At 40.1% G+C, this 20834-nt stretch overlaps 1 protein-coding gene across 1 annotated transcript in view; it reads left to right on the top strand.

Moving 5' to 3' along the window:
• nrip2 (nuclear receptor interacting protein 2) overlaps positions 1 to 20578 on the top strand; it is a 33531-nt gene extending 12953 nt beyond the window's left edge. The window contains exons 2-6 of the mRNA XM_034075129.1: positions 204 to 494; positions 16098 to 16180; positions 16691 to 16788; positions 17508 to 17560; positions 18562 to 20578. Of these exons, the coding sequence (XP_033931020.1) occupies positions 204 to 494; positions 16098 to 16180; positions 16691 to 16788; positions 17508 to 17560; positions 18562 to 18672 (636 nt within the window). The 3' untranslated portion in view covers positions 18673 to 20578. The remainder of the gene's footprint in view (positions 1 to 203; positions 495 to 16097; positions 16181 to 16690; positions 16789 to 17507; positions 17561 to 18561) is intronic.
• Positions 20579 to 20834: the final 256 nt, after the last annotated feature.

Raw genomic sequence — 20834 nt, 5'->3', positions numbered from 1 at the left:
TGACCTCCATCACTGTACGAAAAAAGGACATTCTCACATTTGAGAACATGAAACCATAAATGTTATGTATTTGCACAATTATCCTCTCTGAAGTTCTACAAACAACAGATTCTTTTTTCCCCGTTTTTTCTCATTTTGATCTTGAAATTCTTATTGTAAATCCTACATTCTGACATTTATTTATCTAATGTCCCCCCCTCCAGCAACCTCACAGCATCGTGCAGCGCCGCCTGATGGAGGGGAACATGACGCGGCTCCGGAGCGAGGCCCGGGACGCCAACGCCATGACCCTCTCCCCGCTGGCCGACGCCAAGGACAGAGCGGTGGACGCCGAGGAGAGGAGCGAGAGCACCGCCGACGACTCCACGGAGGAGAGGGAGTCTCTGGAGGAGAGCGAGAAGAGCCTGCGGTCGGACGATGAAGACGACAGCAGCGAGGCAGGGGCCAGACAGAAGACCCCCACGCTGCTCAGTGCCCTGGTGGTTCAATGCAAGGTACTGCACTGTACAAGAGGTGTTTTAACTAGTGGTGTCAATAGATAAGAAATGTTTAATTGCGTTAATCATCAAGTTTATTTATGTTGTCATTACGTTGTCGAGATTAATCGTGAGTCTTAAAGTTGACGGCCCAAATGTTGACACTTTGTGCTACAAAGACAGCACCATTCTGCTCCCATGACTCACCACTCAAGGCCCACTCTTAATTTGTTCTCCTTCTACAAACACAAACATCTCAGCAGGGCCCAGCGGCTGTCTGGTTGGAAAAGAACAACAGATGACTCAGTCATGGGGTTTGTAAGTGCAACCTGGTTAACACCTCCGCACGGGGCCCAAACAGACTACATGTAGGATTCAGGCTTAACAATTGAACAAGAGATTCAAAAGAACAATCTGTGTGGGCGGAAGAATATCAAGAGGGAACAAGATATGACAAAATTAGCATTACAAATCACGCAGAAGCTTATCTAACAACCTAGGCAGTCACCAAAAGGTAATCCCTCTTTTGGGTCCAGTTGTTCCACAATGTTGGCTCTTGAATCCGCTTGTGGACAACCCTTCACTCAAGTACTGATGCAGTGGCAATTTAACATGCTCATAAAGGTAACTGAATTGCCATTGTGGCTTGTTAAAATCAAACAGGTTTCGTTGGACTTTGTGTGAGTCATTGTCGATGCCTCGTCTCCTAAAACTCAAATTCCCATACAATGAAGCTGCATTGGCAATAACCTTATTTTAGGGAAACATTTGTCTTTTTAGCATAACCTTTTTCTTTTTGAAAAGGTAGGAGGTCAGGATGGATGACTGTGTTCAAAACATAATGTTTATCACGTTTAAAACTGTGACGATAATGTGAGAGAAAATATGTTTCCTCGAATGAAATTGGGAATGCAGTTTCATGATATGGGAATACATTTTTCGGATACATGATTTTTTTTGGATGATTCGCTCTTTGGCTCTGTATCCAACAGTTCTGACCAGCTGGCGGTCACATTTTATAATAATATTCTATCCAACTTGCATGAACAAGATATTGTGGCGATACATTATCGAGCAAACATCAAGATGTATCCTGGTCTTCCAAAAAGAGACTCAGCTTTGTACAGCACCCAGCCAGAATGATACGCAATAACCACCAGTGTAAAGAACAATGAAGTCAGTCTGCCTCTTTAAACGTTAAGCTTTTGGTTGCTTGCTGCAGATTAGTCCACAGTGCATTGTCAGCTCCTGTAAAGACGCCAGCACAGCAATAATTAGACATCAATGGTTGCGTACATTGCACACAAGTGCGCAAAGGAATTGGTGCATGACCAAGCTGACACATCTCTCACCATCACTTCCTGTCAACCCTCCACTAGCTGCTGTGACTAAAGGCACAAACACTGTCCATTTGGGATAAGAGGCCAGACAAGGGGTCATTTTGGTTTAGTTGGGAGAAACAAGATGAAAAATGAAGGGTAGTAGCTGAGATGTAGTAGAGAGTCCCTAATTTGGGTCAAGCCTTTGATCCTACATTTCCCAGAATGCAGCTCAATACTGTTTTAGTGATACCCTCCCTGTCCTGAAAATGCCAACATAAACTCCACAACACCAGTTTGTCTCTCACACACACACACACACACACACACACACACACACACACACACACACACACACACCACACACACACACACACACACACACACACACACACCACACACACACCACACACACACACACACACACACACACACACACACACACCACACACACACACACACACACACACACACACCACACACACACACACACACACACCACACACACACACACACACACCACACACACACACACACACACACACACACACACACACACACACACACACCATGTATACATCACTTCAGGGGACATTACATTGACTTACATGCATTTCCTGGAGACTTATCCTTGCCTTAACCATAACCAACACCTGCCTAACCCTAACCCTAATCCTAAACCTAACCAAGTCTTCACCCTAAAATTAATGATTCCCCTCATGGGCACCTCCATTTTCGGAAAGAGGGCAGTTTCTTTCCCTCGTATGAGTTTTAGTCTCAGTATAAGAGGAATACAAATAATTATAAAATGTCTGCTTCCTTATCATGATCTGACAAAATATACAGATTTAAGAATAGCTGTTTAATGCAGCCTGATCCACTGATAAATAATTGACAGTCATTTTGATATTGTATTACATATTACAAACACGTGCTGCTTTTCTCATGTGTTGATTATCTATGGGCTCTTAGATATATCTTTTTACTATTTTCTGACATTTCATGGAATAAACAAAAAAATGTCAGCAAATAGTAATTCTTCTCACTGTAAATCAAAAAAGAATAACAATAACATACAGATAAATAGAATTATTAATGAAAATAGGGTTTATTCTCTATTAAATCCACTCATCAAGGAGACAAATATAGATATGGTACCAATATCTTATAGTTAACCTACATCAAGAGGAAGAGATATGTTGTCATTTTCTGATTATAGAGAATTGCAGCAAGGCTTGACACGAAGGACAAAGCCATTTTTCATCCTTTGTTAGAAATCAATACAAAGATTAATCAATGCTATTCCCTGGAGTGTTAAAAAGCTTCCCTCTGTGTGTGAGTGTTCTTGAAAATTAGCAGGCCATTCTAGACTTTTGTGGTAGATTCAGCATTTTCTCCTATTACTCATTGTGCTTCGCTTCGTTTCATCATCAACTTATTGAACGCAACATGTTCCACAGTTAATCATTGTGCTGCTATTTTTAAACGTAAGGATGTCTGCTCTGCTGGGACGAGACAAAGCGCAGGTTTGTGTTCCCGCTGATAAGCTGCGCTGCCTGTGAGGACAAAGGAGGTTGAGCTCAGTCCGTACAGAATGTGTGAGAGATCAAAACAAGGCTCATGGAAACTGAACCTTTTATATCCAAAGGGGGAAACATCCCAGTGTCGTTGGATAAAGTATTGATTTGTTACAGAGACGGGGAGAGAAAGATATATGGACATGTTTTCTGGAACCACAGTGGATACTGCTGGACACTAAATAAGAGGTTTATATGTTTCTAAAAGGGGGACATCGTGAAAAACTGATTTTTGCACTGCTTATTCACATACATTTGGGTATGTGGAGTAATACCAACACATTAAATGTGAAATAAGACAACAGAGTCAGATATCAAAGTATTTAAGAAGCTTTTCAAATGTGCCTTCCCTTCCTATGTCACACACAGGCTTATAACAATATACCCACCCCCAATTTCAGTATCTCCACAGTTTGAGAGAATACCTTGCAATTTTTCTTGCAAGATGAAAAGGCAGGCTTTTCTTTGGGAGGAAACTATAAGAACATTTATTTTTTGTTGAAGATTAGAGCCTCTAAACATGTTCTAGTAGAAACCTCAAAAACATAAAGCAAGACACTGAAAATGAGCCTTATATATCAGTTTTAATATAAGGCAACTGTTTGATTTAAGTAGGGTAACAAAAAAGAAAAGTGGCCTCATCATAAGATTTAAATGAAAATATTACCTGCATATTGAATCCAAAATACACTATATTTAAAGGGACGATGTTTTGTCCAAATCAGGTATTTTTCAGAGTACATTTTCACGAACAGAAGGTCATTACATCCATTAGCAAAAATACATGAATCCCAAAAACTGGTACTACAGAGAAAATAATACATGTAGTTTAAAGGACTATGTGTGCTCCTTTTAAAATGAATGTCATTCCACTTTGAGTACTACAAAGGATTATAAAAACACCCCTTCATTATTAGTTAGCTTATATATATATATATATATATATATATATATATATATATTAGTATTCGCTGCAGTGTTTAAAGGATTTGTTCCATAAGAATATTACAATGTTTGTTCACCTGGAGATTATCGGAAAGCAAATTCATGTAAAAAGAATAAGAATGAAAGATTGTGGAGTATATGATAGTGGGAAAATATGTATTTGCACACAACATGGCACACAGTTCAGTGTGGGGGTGGTGCAGCATGCTTCTTATCTCACATGCATGTAGCGTTACCATGTGTTCTACATATTCTACAATCCAGCGACGTGCAGTCAGGGGAGGCAGAGCCTCACCTGTCATACTCCAATGCAACGGAAAAACAACTAAAGAAAAACTAAATAGTAATAATAATAAAATGTCTCAACTGATCTGTGTTGTAAATGTGATTTATGTACGATTCCAATCGCTTTTTATAGTCAAAATCAGCAAATTTGCCGAGCTCCGCTACAACTACGGGTAGCGATGAGAAGTGAGGCAGGGACGAGCTCTGCCTCACGTAAGCCCACAGTAACTGGCTGGAACGCGGGCACTAATTTAACGCGGGCACTTATTTTGTGAGCGCGCTCACGCCAGCTACTGTGGGGTAAGGTGAGGTAGTGATGGGCATTTCGATTCCCTTCGGGGTCACGAATCTTTTGATTCAGTTCACTTTAAAGATTCGTTCACCGGTTCGCGAACGACTTCTATGATTTGCACGTTCGCGAACGATTCGTCTTTGTACTTAATTCGTTCAGTGAGTCTTCACTACTGCCAAAGTCCGTACAAGAAGTTTGCTGGCGTAAAATGTATGATATTAAAACACATTTTACACCTCACCTTGTTGCCTCATGAATTATGCTCTGTGAATAGGCTACATATTATTTAAGAAATATAATTGGCCATTGTTAAATCTCATAAATGTGTGCCTGACTATACGATGTATTACAGCAGGCTAGCACGTTATACTTTCAAACCCATGCACGTACTATGTGGCCTAACTTAAATCCCAAAGCATTAAACTCCATTTGGCCAAGTTCAAAGTGAATACAAAAATATACCCTCTACATCGGTGACGATTTATTCATATTCTATCTATGTTTACCTTTAGCTAGCGGCTAAGCTAGTGGAACGGTACGGAGCCCAGCTATCCGCCCTCTGAAGCTTTTAGGGCCGACAGGGGGAGGAGAATACAATGCTGTGTGTATTTATCGCTAAGCTAGCGGCTAAGCTAGCTGGACGCCACAGTTCAGGTGTCCGTCCTCTGAGGCATTTATGGCGGACAGGTTGAGGAGGATGTCCCGCTCCTGTGTGTGTGTAACGGAGCTCAGATGAGAGGGCTCTGATTACAGTTTTAATCCTCTGTCAAACTGCATGTTTTCTGCTATATTTGATGAGAGATAAAATGATTTTCTGCCACAGGGGTTTGACAGAGAATAACTGAAAAAGTACACAGTAAAATAACTTCATAGTAGCCTACTTGTGGTAGAAGTCCAACTAGTATTGAGTCCAACAGTAAAGTACTTCATTGTATTTGTGGTAGTTGTCTAACTGAGTCCAACTCTGTGTAGATGGAACATCCAGTATTTCGGAGGGAAGAAACAGTTCTGAACTGTTTCCGCCGGTTCTTTAAGTTCGTCGTTCGCGAACAGCTTCTCTTTTGCTTTTGGCGGCGACTCAAACAAACAAATCGTTTTGTGGGAGGAATCAGTTAATCTCGTTCACTTCAAAGATTCGTTCAAAAAGAACGAATCGTTCGCGAACGACCCATCACTAAGGTGAGGCACAGATGAGATCTGCCTCACCTCAGAATGCGTCACCCCACAGAAACTGGCTGGAAAGCGGGCCCGAAGCGCATGCCTATTACCATCTCACTGTATGTCACCAATGTAATGTTTGTAGATCCCTTTATTACATTTATCCTCGCCATCCATAGTCTCTAAATAACTTATTTCACGTATATATGATATTTCGGATCGCTGGTCTCACCATACAACGGCAATGAAAAAAGCACCAGGGGAGGCAGCCACAACCTCTGCCGCACTGAAGGGGGCGCACGTGAGCCCACAGGTTCTTGTTGCTCCTGTTATTCTACGCAGAGACGGTAGACGCAAACAACAAACTAGACTTTTGAAACTAGAGGAAGATAAGGAGGACTTTTACAAAAAAGTAATAGAGATTGTTGTCCAGATGGATAGCATGGACTTCATCTTCAAGTCAAGGTAAGACCCCAATTGTAATGAAAATGGGATCTTACTAAGAAAGAACAATCCAATATTTAGATTTTGGGTATCCTTTTGTTGAACGGTCTGTTTAAAATGAATCGAAGCATCAGACTAAAAAAGCTTTTGAAAAGGGTAAGGTCAAAATATAATATTTGTAAATCTGACTCTGAAAGAGAGGGCATTAGAGACAGTCCTCGTAAACCATTACAATCTGCTGCACTGTAAATGTTCTATGTGTGACATGAAGTGCCCTGCAGGCAGTCGAGCCACTGAGAAATACAAAATAATAGAAATGTCAGGAGATATTAGAGCATAATGCCTGTTGAATTACTAATTGTGAGTCATGCTTGTATCCTTCGGATGAATGTTCTGCAATATAAGGTAATCCGCTGTTCCCAGGGTCCTATGTTCTTGATATACAGATTGGTACAGGCTATCCTTACACTTAAATAAGCAAAATGTTGAAGAGAGATGAGCGTTTTAAGTGCAGTTTGATTGTTAAATATTCATCAGCCACAGTGGAGATAAATGAAATGTATAAACAAACTAAAGTAAAACCATCTTTCATACAAATGTAAGGGCGTAGGTTTCTAAATGTTTATCATCGGTAGCTGTATGTGGTTGATTTTAACATTTGACATAGGGAAACATAGATTCAAGAGAACATAAAACACTTATCTCATCAATAACATATTAAGAGGATATAGAGCAGGGGATTGCAGGACTCAGAAACCTATGGCGCATTTCCACTGCAGGGCCTTGCACGGCTTATTACGGTATAGTTAGGCCTTGGTAGGCCAGGCTCCCTTTATGCTGAGTTTCCATTACAGTTTAGTAGCTGGGTCAGTAACTATAGTAACGCAGTGTAGGCGGAGCCGTGACGTCATCTTCAATGCGAACCACAGAAAATCAACATCAGCCGTTAGCTGTTAGCCCTCAGAGATCCTCATATCTGTTCAGAAACTAGACAGAAGTTAAACAAGTACAAACCACAGACTGTCTGTGTCATGGCAAATACAGTCACTGGTTTATTTATGTCTGTATAGGCCGTTGTTGTGAGTGTGGACCATAGACTGTATAGGTGTGGACGGTCGGAGCATATGCGTTAGCTTAGCCGATCTCCATTCAGAAAACACGCATTTTAAAAGGTGTTTCTCCTGCCTTCTGTCTGCAGACTTGTCAAAGCATTAATTCATGGTTTTTACTAACCGGTATCAGTTTTTACTAACCGGTATCAGTTTGAATTGTTGTTGCATTGTTGGAGAAGCATGTGACCTAAGATTTTCAACGTCATAATTACTCTGTAGCTATGTTAGTTTGACAATAAAGAACCTTGAAACGTGTATTACAATTAAATCACGGTAAAATATGTTCATCTTGTTATAGTTGTTGCCCCCTTGCCAGCGATTCTCTCACTAGTTTAGCATATTCAGCCCGGTTATTGGCCCGGAAATAACCTGGATTTTGGAGGGCCAGAAAAACTCTGAAACAGTACCCGTTAGCCGGAACTGGAAAAGCAACAAAAAACGGTCTGGGTTTGCTACGCGCTGCAGTGGAAATGCGCCAATATACACTTGATTTGACCAACTTCAGAGGAAATATCAGGCTCTTTAGCTGTTTAATGCTCCAGTTAGTGCACCAGCTAATCGCTGCTGTTTAGTGTTGAGCAGGTAGTATACAGTGGGATATTTAGACCTTTTTTGTTGTTGCTGAAAACCAGTGGCGAAACGTGTCTATCACAATTGGACCTTCTGTAGAAACACACACCCCCCGCCGCGGCATTATAATGTCCGTCTTTTCACTGAATTGTCGTCTTGAAAAGGGTACTCACAACAATTCCGCAACAACTTCATCTTCACCTGTTGCACTTGTCCTTTCAACGTTAAAAACAATAAAACGGCATGAATTGCTTCGTCGCATTCAGGGGTGCCCAACCAGTCGATCGCGATCAACCGAGATTCCCAGTCGATCGCGAGATGTGTCTAAAAATAGAACAACAATATTCTGTTTTATCGTTAATGTCCTATATAACATAATCTTCCTATGCCAGAATAATGTACTTGACGCATCAAAGCTTTGTGATTGGCCGGCGTGCCCCCATGTGTCGGGACGTGGCTGGTGGGCAGTGCGCTGACGTTGTCCGTGTCAACAGGAGTGACAGTCCGCACACACAAGACCGCAATTATGGCAGAAGCAAAAAAGCCCAAAATATATAATTTTCACTCCGAGTGGGAGGATGATTATGTTTGTATCTATTCCAATTCAAAGTCCATCTGTCTCATCTGCAATGCGAGCGTGGCTTTATCGAAGAAGGGTAATTTAGGAGCGGCATTTCATAACAGTGTACAAATGCTACGAGACGGAATTCCCTCCTAATTCTGCCCCACGCTCCAAAAGGTGAGGGACCTGAAAGGACAGCTAAATGCACAGCAGTCCATTTTCACCAGGCCCAACAACAAGAGCAAGGCTGCTACCAGAGCATCTTATCGTGTCAGTCACGTTTTTACGAAACACAAGAAGTCTTTCAAAGATGGCGAAGTTGTGAAAGAAGCATTCGAGGCTGCCGACACGCTTTTTGGGGACAGTAAAAATAACAGTAGTATTTCAACAGGTTTTTGATATAAAAACTCAAGTTAGATCCCGTTATTAATCAGCTGTAAGTTTTAGTTTGTTTGAACTTATTCATTATAATTATTGTACACAATGGTATACTGTAAGAATGCAAACTTAAATTGATTATAGTCTATTATCAATTCAGGTTAAGAAACTAGTGTTGTTGCTTGCATCCTAATTTAAAGCCATTTCTTTTTATAATCTACTAAATGCAACAAAAAAAGGGTTTGATTCTATTAATTGCATCTTTTTTATTGCACTTTGGCAGCAGATTCCTGTGTAGCTTCAGATCTGAGTCCTCTTATTAGTAACCCTAGTTTATACTTTTGTAGCAACACTGTTTTTATATAATGGCAAAGAAAGGGTTCAGTGTCTTTTCTCTTTTTCCTGTGTCATATGTGGCAGCACTGTTCAATGTTTCTTGAAAACATTACCCACTGTAGTATGTGACGTGTGAATAAACTCCAACTCTTTATCAACAACACTGTTGTGTAACTTCAGTTAAATACTTGTGTGTAGATTAAAAAGAGGTAAGATAAAGGATCTGCAGTATTTTATGAAGTATTGATCGTACAAAGGTCAGTTTTATACAAGTAGAAGTGTGTATTTACCTGGTAGTAGGCTGTCAGTAATGGCTACGCCTCTCTACTTGGACTGGTAGATCTCGGCAGACTGGCAACTTTAAAAGTAGCTCTCGATTCAAAAAAAGGTTGGGCACCCCTGATCTAGATCCTCTGTCTCGTTAACTAGCGGGCCTTCTAGAGTATCCTGGAACCGAGGGAAACTCTGAAAGAATACGCCCATTGGCTACAAATCAATATATGATTGGTTGATCAAACTGTTAGTCCAAACGTACGCTCTCATTCAGTGCAACGGCCAGGGCATTCGATCAAGGATGTAGAATACCTTGGTTGAAGGATATTCTACGCAGAGACCAAGAACAAGATCTAATTGGTTGCTTTCTTTTCTAACACAAAACCACTGAAATGCATAGAGCATGGTCCGAGAAGGACGAACAAATCAACGTAACACTGTAATATTACAGATCAACAACACAGATACAATTCTCATTTATTCATTTTATATACATTTTATTTATATAATTAAATGGATTTTTTGTTTGTTTTATCTGAGTGTTCCAGGGTATTCTCTGAATACCTTGAAGGCCCTGACGGTTCGCCACTGCTGAAAACAGCTGCACTCTGACGAAAAAGATGCCATGAGAGCGATGGGAGTAGATCAAAACAGTAAAGATAACAGAAACTATGAGAAGAAAGTAGCAAATACTAAAAAGTGAAATTAATCGATTAAAAATAAATGCAAGAAAAGGTCCAAATATAACAAACAAAAAATAGACGCAACCTTAACATAATTGGCCAAAAAATAAGCGGATTTAACAATGGCGGCCTACGAGCTGACATCACCTTTATCTTTATGAAAACATATTCTAATGCCAAAGAAAACACAGTCTTTTGATCTCTGCACGGGCGTAAGGGGACAGTGTAAGTAAAGTAAAGGAAAGAAGCAGACAGTAAAAGCTGCAAAATAAAAAAGCTCTGCAAGGGAAATTTATTATTTTATTTAACCTTTATTTAACCAGATAAAAAGCATTGAGATAAAATCTCATTTACAATGCTGACCTGCCAATAAGGCAGCAACGTTACACATTATTACACATAACAAAGACATATAAAATACATATTAAGTAAACAAAAAGACGAAAAAGCAGTCACTACATTGTGCACATTTGGGACAGTAAGAAAGGTACACTACTTATTACTGCAAGAGCAGCTGGTGGTAAGGACCTCAAACAACTTCAATTTAAAACAGGCTATAGGGACAAGTGCCGTCAGTTTGAGGCTTGATTGAAGGTCATTCCAAGACCAAGGACCATAATAAAAAAGACTCCTTTTTCCAGCCTCAGTCCGCACGGCAGGAACCTGGAACCGTATCCAGGCACTGGATCTGAGGTTGTAAGAGTCACAAACTGGAGCAAATCTGGCACATATGTAATAATAATAATAATAATAATAATTCCTTACATTTATTATAGCGCTTCTTCAATGACTCAAAGCGCTTTACATATAAACACATTACACATATATCATACATGGTACATGGCAATGGTCAGAAACTGTGGACAATACCCACAGGAGCAAGTTCAGGTGAAGTGTCTTGCCCAAGGACACACCGGCTTTACAGACGCAGCAGTGGCGGGTTTCACCCCTTGATCTGATGATCATTGCACAGCACACTGCGCCACACCGTCCATCTTCACACCTCGAGGTCATCGAGGTGCTTTTACAAGTATACATTGGTATTATACATGTACTGTGGACAATACCCACAGGAGCAAATCCGGGTGAAGTGTCTTGCCCAAGGACACAACGGCCTGACGCAGTGGCGGCAGGAGCGGGTTTCACCCCTTAATCTGATGATCGGATGTACAGACCACTGCGCCACCCGTCCCCCCACTGTACAGTGGAAGCTTACCTAAAATGGATGTATACATTAATAGAAACCAATGCTGCATACTAAGTGAGGACCATCCAGTTAGGCTATACAGTTTGCAATGATGAGTCCTATAGGGTGCATTTGATATATCGGAGTGCAGCATGGTAGAGTGGGTCAAGTTTGGTCAAAACAGTGTGACAGGCAAATCTATAAATTGTATCACCGTAGTCAAGCTGGGACAGGAATAAGCCAGAGACCAACCTTTTTTACGGGAAGAAGTTGAAAAACAACATTTAAGTCTGTAAAGGAAGCCAAGAGTGAATGTCAATTTCTTAGTTAGAACTTCAATGTGGTGTTTAAAGTTTAGATTTCTGTCCAACCAAAATCCCAGATATTTGTATGTATCGACAAACTCAACGGAGACGCCATCAAGGGTGTCAATGGAGAGGCAAGAGGACGCTGACTTGGGGGCAAACAGCATTGCTTTGGTTTTCTTACTGTTCAATAGCAGTTTCTAAAATGAAGCGCATGCTGTAGCATGATAAAATCTGATTTTAAATTGGAAACGGCCATATCCAGAGGAGGACAACATGAAAATACAATAGTGTCATCAGCATACATATGATAGGTAGAAAATTGCATCTGATTACAAATATTGTTTACATATAATAAAAAGAGCAAGCGCCCCACAATAGAGCCCTGTGGAACTCCCTTCTCCAAGGTGACAGGGTCAGAGACAGTACTACCCAACCTGACGCATTGAGTACGGTCGGTTAAATAACTCTGAAACCAGCAAATGGCGTTATGACCGAAAACGAGACACCAACATAACATTAGAAATGAATGTGGTGATATACAGTGTGAAATGCTTTGGCTAAGTCAATAAACAATGCAACACAAAAATATTTTTTATCCAAAGCAGCCTTAATATCGTCTAAGACTTTCAGACTGGCAGTCACAGTACTGTGCTTTGATCTATCCAGATTGCATAGGGTTAAGGATGTTGTGTGAATTAAAAACTAGGGACTCAAGATTCTTTGATAACACAGAAAGATAGGACGATAGTTATTCAACGCAGTGGGATCACCAGCTTTCAAGAGGGGAGATACAAGAGCTTGCTTCCACACAGCTGGCAGTATGTGATTGGACAGGGAGAGATTACAAATATCCAGGGTTGGGTTGTAACGGAATACATGTAACGGCGTTACGTAATCAGAATACAAAAATCAAGTAACTGTATTCAGCTCGCGTTACATTTGAAAAACGAGTAATCTGATTACAGTTACTTTCGTAAACCTGAAATGAATACATTTTGGATTACTTATTGGAATTATTGGTGGAAAGATTTCCTCTCAACATGTAATATTCATTACTAGTAGGTACAGCCGATTCGAATCATCAGAGCCGCCGCAGATGGACCAAAAAAGTGTTTGAAAAAAAATCGCGGGTCCGCTCGCTCAGTGAAACAATTATAACAACGAAACATGGAGGAACAAAAGTCTGCGTTTAAATCGCGTGTGTGTGTGTATAGGTGTGTGTGGTTAAAACATATCAGCCTGCGGTCGCTCTTTAGCCTTATTAATGATTATTTCTGAAGGTATACAGGCGGTGCGTGAAAGGCACTGCGCGGCGCACTCGTCTTCTCAGAGGCTGAGTTAACCCTCCCGCTGCCTCCTGGTGCTGCAGTGATTTCATGAAGTGAAGGAGGTTTTCCTTCTATAATACAGCTGCGGGAAGCAGATACTGTGAGTGTCACGGACATGAATACATAGATCAAGGCAGACTGGTGCACACACTCTCCTGTTTTGCCAATCCGGTGGTTAAACAAATATAGCTCTACACCCCTGGCCGAAATGTCCTTAAAATGAAGTCCGAGTTCGACATTTTAATTCATGTCCTGCCAACACTGGCAGGACAGAAGGCGACACGCCCTTTCTAAGCCGTGTCCTTCACTCTCCTCACATCCCAAGCTACATCCCCAACAAGTGTATTATGTTGTTACATCGTTTCAGATGTGATATTTCAGTTGTGCTCTTGATAAGCCATTAAAACGGTAAAAACACGTTCAGTTTCCTTTTGCTTTTTGTGTCTCCTGTTCACCAAAACATACCATCTGTGATGGAAAAAGAAAGTAATCCAAAAGTAATCTAAAAGTAATCTGATTACGTTACTTTTTTAAGACACGTAACTGTAACTGTATTCGGATTACTTTCAGAGCCATGTAATCAGTAACTGATTACATTTATAAAGTAACCCTCCCAACCCTGCAAATATCAGTAACTGGTTGTGCTATAATCTGAGCAGCAATTTTTAAAAAGAAAGGGTCGAGGCCGTCAGACTTTTTAGGATCAATTGAGTGCAAACCGTGTAAGACTTCAGAGACTGAGAAAGAAGCTAAATCAAAAACAGGGGAGTTCATCTCTTGACTAGGGCTGTGAGTACGACTATGCAGAGAGTCAAGACTTTGCTCATCAAAAATGTGACCAGCCTTTTTGAAGTGAGCATTCAATTCATTAGACAAATCATTTGTATCTGAAATAAAAGAATCACTGACCTTCAGTTTTTGTGGGAAACTAGAAAACTTCTTGTTCTGAAGTGATTTAATTATTTTCCAGAACTTAGAATGGTCATTAAAACAATCAGTGGTTAAGCTCAGATAGTAATCAGCTTTAGCTTTTTTAATAAGGGCTGAACATTTATTTCTGAGGACACGAAAAAGAAGCCAGTCATCACTAGTGTTAGACTTTCTAGCTAAAGACCATTGCTTATTTCGATCATGAATGAGATCAGATAGTTCTCTGGTAAACCATGGAGTGTTCCTATTCTTAACTCTGAATTTTCTAAGGGGGGCATGTCTATTAATAATCGATAAAAAGTGATTAATAAAGAATTGGACCGCAACATCGACAGATGGAATTAACGCTATGAAGTGCCATTTAACCTCCGCCAGATCGTGTAGGAAAGCCTGCTCAGAGAAGTGTTTCAAGCAGCGCCTGAGCACAATAAGGCCCTTGGCTTTGGGCAACTTAGTGCTCCTAATGCAAGCAATAGTGCAATGGTCACTGATATCATTAGGAAAAACACCAACAGACACATGCTTATGAGCTGCATTTGGAGAATGTCTGCATTCACACACGAAATACTCATAGACAGTATACTCCGGGTGATTTACCGTACGGTCAGTCGCGAAACGTAATTACATTATAGATGGCGTTCCTAGCGTGTATGCTACCGAGCTAAACAACGGAGCTAGACATGAGTTTGCTCGGGAAAACATTTTTTGTATGCCAGCTACAATGAATGTAGCAGACTAACCGTATAGGATTGCAATTGTAAACATGTTTTTGATCGCCTAATATGAACCACTATCTGTTGTTCATAGTATAGTATAGCATATTTATATAAAAACATAGGTTAGCATTGTAATCAAGCTGGCAAGCTGACGAACATAAAACAACTACGTTTCAATAATATGTTGTGATTTGCACTTAATTTCGTTAGGAATGTCTCCCAGAAATGGTTGCTTTTAGGAAATTGACTGTTTTCATCCGATACAAAATTAATTGTATGAATGTACACAACATATAAGGCTGTACTGACGAAAACTTTTTTAAACAGACGCTCTGATCACAGCCGAAAAGCCCAAAGACATGGGCGGAGCCTCTCTGGTGGTTGACTAATCAGAACAGAGGTGCCGAGCTGACCAATCCGAGCACACTGGGCTCACAGGGAGGGGGGGAGAGCTGCAGCAAGCTGTTTAGTGGAGAAAGTGAATACTGCTGAATACACATACTTTACAGAGATGCTGTATGCGAAACCAATGTGAGTTTGGAAAATTGCACAGTATTTTTCTACTTTACTATACCTCAACAATGGAATTATGATCAGTGGAAATGGCCATGACATGTGACCTTTAAGAGGAACTGCAGGGTGGAGTACATTTTCCTGTGAGTTTGTCAGCAAGAGCGACTAATTTCACAATGTAATTTAAGCAATCGTACTATAACAAATTAATTATAGCTGGTTAAAAGATGAGAGATAACCATTAATTTATGTGATCATGTTATCACGTGACTCGTTCGAGATCACTTGTCTCGTCAGTGTGGGACTTGTTGTTGACTAATGAGTTAAATGCATGGATGACTCACTTGGTTAATAATTTATGCTCTGGTGATGCATTAGAATTCATTAAGTCAGAAAAATCCAAGCACAACCAACAAACTGAAGATTCAGCATCCTGTCAGGATACATAGTCAGCAACATGAAGCGATTGGGGAGATTTGTTTTTTTCTGCTAAGTTAATTAACTTATTTTTCAGTTTGGCAGTTTCATATGCACGTAGGAGTTGAAAGGATTTGTTCAAAAGAAAAAAACGATATGAATTGTTTTGTATGCCTCCCCAAAGTCGATGTGATGTTGTGACTGTGTTATTTCCTCATGGGTTTTGGTGCCAAGCTGAAGTGAAAAAATCACACTGTGAATCCAAAATCACCCCCTGTGTTCCCCACAGTGCTGCGAGACGGAAGTGAAGGCTTCCATCAACACCGGCTGCCAACACAACCACATCTCCAGCTCCTGCTGCCAGAGGCTGGGGTGAGAAACGCAAAAAATAAATAAAAATAAAAGCTTTATAGGGGGGATTTAACAATGACTGCGTATAAGCTGCAAGTTTTTCCAGATCTTTAAAGACCCGACATCCTTTAGGAAAGTTATTAAAATGCCAAATAAAGCACAGTCTTTAGATCTGTGCACTGGCTCAGAGGATGTTACATTTTGTTCTCTGCTATTTTAAATCAGGCTAAGTAAAGGTGAGACGCAAACAGTAAAAGCTGCTAATATTGGTGTACTGTTAGTCTCCAAAATACTTGTTAATATAAAGCTGCTTACATTCTTAAGAGATAGACATTTAATGAGAAAATCGAATTATGAGAGACAGCAACTTTATACAATGGAAATAAATAAAAAATGTATATTAATACACATCATATATATATATTGTGTGTGTGTGTGTGTGTGTGTGTGTGTGTGTGTGTGTGTGTGTGTGTGTGTGTGTGTGTGTGTGTGTGTGTGTGTGTGTGTGTGTGTGTGTGTGTGTGTTTATAGACTGGTGCCAAGTTCACCATGTGGGGGGAGCAGCTCAGTGACGGATCTGCAGCTGCAGCTGGGCAGACAGACTGTCCAGTGCTCAGCATATGTCAAAGGTAAGATTGATAAATCACACTAAAAGAGTGCTAATGCATAAAATCATACAACTATTGGAAGAGTTTTCTCCATTAACAACACAGTATTGTTAGAAGCAACTCTGTGAGAATGTACTGAAGCAGTGATGTTTTTTTGTGCTAATAGCGCCAGGCTAACATGCTAAAAAAGTGTTTGGCATATAGGACGTAGCCATCTTGTGTCATAGCCGAACGCTTTAACAGCGACACAATTCTTATAATTAACTTCATGAACTGAAAAAAAGTGAAAGGGTCAAAGCTATAGCCTACCCCAACAATTAACACCATCGTGTCAATCCCAAGTAGCTAAAGCACCCTTATTATAGTCAATTTCAAATTAAAATCCCATTTCCATAGAAATATTTGTGTCCTTGCCCCGCATTTAAACTAACATTCCTCCACTCCTCACAAAGATAAAAGTCCATACAAATAATTATTTATGTTGCAGTTCTTATCTGATGAATTAAATCCAATCTGTCAGCCCAGACCCTGATTCTTTATGGACAATACATTCTCACTCAGCTCCAAAACGCTCACTTCCCCCCTATATAGCTCATACCCATCCTCACAAGTACCAGCACTATAACACATAAATTAATAATGTAGTGTGTTGACGTCTTAATCTGGCTGATGTATGCATGCTTGGAAGAGCGTGTTCATAAAGCACTTTTCCCCCCTTATCTTTTCTTTTTCTCTTTTAGAGGACGAGGTGTTTGAGCTGTGCCTGGGTCTTCAGACATTGTTGGAACTTAAAGTAAGATCCACATTTGCCTTTGCTGTGGATTTTCTAAAGAATCGGCTACCTGAAACAGTCACAAGGCTTTTACATAAGCAAAGGAAAAATAAATGCTACCGTAGAAGAAAAATGTCCATTTCAGAGGGAAAGACGTACCAGATATTCATGTGGTGTTACATAATCACGAAAATGCTGAGAGTGCACCAGCAGCACTAGATCCCCTTTGTGCAGGTAAAACCCACCATGGAGTGAATTGAGGACCTTTTGTGAGAGGAGAGTTTGAATTTGGACATTATAAAATGCAATTCAAAGTCCATCAAGAGACTCACAGGCAATCTGGAACTAGTGCTCGCTGTTATTTCATTACTACATCTGCTGAATCTGGTTAATATCCCTCTTAAAATCTAATTAGTTTGGGATTTCAGCTGGGCTCATAAAAGAACATGAGCTCTTTTTTTTCTTTAGTTTTGTTAATTAGCCATTATGGGCTTTGTAATCTGTAAAATGCATTAATCAAGCTCACCCCATGACTGAGCTTTCTCTGTACATTTCCGTAAACAGAATAATAATTCTTTAAATGTATTGGCTTAAACTACCATAGGGTTTTTGAAAAGTTCAACATAGCATATATCAATAAAAAGCCTTTAGCTTAGCGGTGGTGACTTGAAGTCAGGAGACTGCAATGTGGTTCTTTCATAGCATTATTGTTTATGTTATGTTTAGCTTTTAACTAACTAATCTAACTTAAACTTGTACTGTTGTCTAGCTGGTGATGATATGTGGAGATTATGCTGTTGAAAAACATATGTAAATATGTACATGTGTGTTTGCCAGAGCTTATCCAATGGAAAAATGACATATGCTAACTTCAAATTCGGCCAACAACAAACACATTTTTATTACTGCACCAGTCTATAGAAATCTTGAGAAATTAAGTACTTTTTGTATTAAAAATAGATTTGTATTGGATACCCACCCCGTTTTTAACACTGAATATGTTTCACTGTGTCTCCTCAAAGTGCTGCCTGGACCTGAGCAGCCGGGTCCTGAAGCTGCAGGGAGAGGAGCTTCCCTTTCTGAACCCTTCGACCGACAGCCTGTGCCAACACGACACCAACGAGAATCTGTGAGCCCGACTCCACCGAGGCCTCCACCTCTAAATCTGACCGGCTGCAGCCACGTGGCGCGATGCAGTCTGATCACAGTGTCCGTCACACTGCCAGAACATGGATGAGCTACCGTCTTTCTTGAGTTTGCATCATTGTGTTTGTAGAATTAAGACATTCACTATGATTATCTAGTACATTAAATTAGTCTAGTTTTCAGAGCAGGTGTAAGCCTGTTTTGTGCAGATCCAAACTGAGGGTCTAATCATTCTTTATGATTATATTATATATTCAACTTATACTATGTTGAGCTGCGAGAGTACAATGATGCTCTCTAAAATGGAAAATCATTATAATATTTTAAATGGAATTTTAGTGGAATATTTCGTGATTTGGCTGTACAAAAATTACTTTAAATTATCAAATAAATGAAAAAAGTGTTAAGTGTAAATCATTTCAGTTTAGTTGGTTTGAGAGTAATTGTTTTATATTTTGGGAGCCATGGCAGTTCATTTTCTTAGAAAGTGATATGAGGCAAGTTGTATGAGGAGATACAACGATCATGTCTGTATGGGAAGCATGATTTTGCAGCCAGTAGCCAGTTAGCTTAGCATAAAAACAGGAAACGGGAAACAGCTAGCCTGGGTCCGACCAAATGTAATAAAAAACAACCACTAATTTCCTTTGACTCGTATACGTACATAAAACTAGTCGAAAGAAAGCGAGAAAACTGTCAGATTCACTTTTTTAGACTAACGTTGGGACAGAGCTAGCTAGCTGTTTCTTTATGCTAAGCAGCTGCTAGCTGTAGCTTCATATTTACCGTACAGACACGATAGAGATATCAAACTTCTCAGTATACTCTCGTCAAGATTGTGAATAAGCATATTTCCCAAAATATTAAACTATTCCTTAATAAACCAACGTGACCCCTCAAACAAGTATTGTTACTCAGGAACCCCCCTCCTGTGTGTTAAAGGAGATGTTCAGATGCCTTGAAGTCTTGTGTAATTAGGCAAAGATCAGGCTACCTCTCCAAGAAACAAAGACCGGTTCTCATCTTGAATTTCAAACGAGAGATCTGAGGATAAACTCCTTTCCTGATGTAATTATATTCTGCTTTATGAAACCCTTCTGCTCTTTCTGCTATCAAAAGACTGACGAGGGGAAGTAGTCCAGACAGTCACAACCGCCTTGCCTGAATTACAAGTAGTTCCCCTATAAGTCCTTTCAAATTTGAGACAGCTACAGAAATATCAAAAACATTCCATCTGCATGACTTTGAAAAGTTCTGCCTTTGTATAAGTCTGCATGTTTGTGTACTAGTCTGAAGTGTCTGCAGGGGCTGTGTGTGTGTGTTGTTACGTATGGGAATCATAAGCAAGGGTTGTTCATGCCTTGTTTTTGGCTTGAGTTTCACACGGGAAAAAGAGGAATACCTCATAATCTTATCCCAGACCAGTCCACCAAGCTCCGGTCAGAACAAGCTGCCAAAATCCGACCCCGGCTGCCTTCCCTCTCCACCTCTTTCAAGAGATTCTCATCAACAGTAGCTGCAATATGTGCCAAGACCCGTCTTTAAAACTCATCATTTTTTCACTTTGACTTCTCACGTTTGTCACAAGGATATAAAGAGTCCCCATTACGGTGCCACCTGCCTCTGAGTGTTTTCATAGTGTGGAGAATCAAGAGCTGCCTCAGATCATGCTGTGCTTTAATGACACGTGTGCCGTGCGTTTTGACTGTGCTGCAGTATCTATAAGATCTCTCCAAAGAGGTCATCCACACGTAGATTTGTTTCTCTTTGATGTACTAATGATCTCCCTACACCGTATGAGAGGAATCAATGTATGACAGACATTTATTTTTGGTGTTATCTCTTCTTCTGAACAGTATTTTCTCTGCCTAATAAAAATATGTATTCTGGCTAGCTCCGTTTCTATTCATACTCTAACAGCTGACAAAACATTGAGGAGTGACAGGTCTAATTGTAAGGGAGAATTTATGTGAAAGGGCAGGCATTTAAAGAAGTACCACTTCTACCACTAGTTTTTTCAACGTAGAAGTTTTCTTTTAAGTATTCAAGGTAGCCATCGGTGTGATATAACCTGATGAAAATTCTCATTTAGGGGGAGTTGTATGTTTTAAAATCCCCTAGTGTCTGCCTGTCTGAATGATGTGAACCA

The sequence above is a fragment of the Pseudochaenichthys georgianus genome, chromosome 23, assembly GCF_902827115.2.
Source record: "Pseudochaenichthys georgianus chromosome 23, fPseGeo1.2, whole genome shotgun sequence".
Lineage (NCBI taxonomy): Eukaryota > Metazoa > Chordata > Actinopteri > Perciformes > Channichthyidae > Pseudochaenichthys > Pseudochaenichthys georgianus.
Note: the sequence above shows the minus strand (reverse complement) of the source record. Positions and strands in the feature narration are given on the sequence as shown.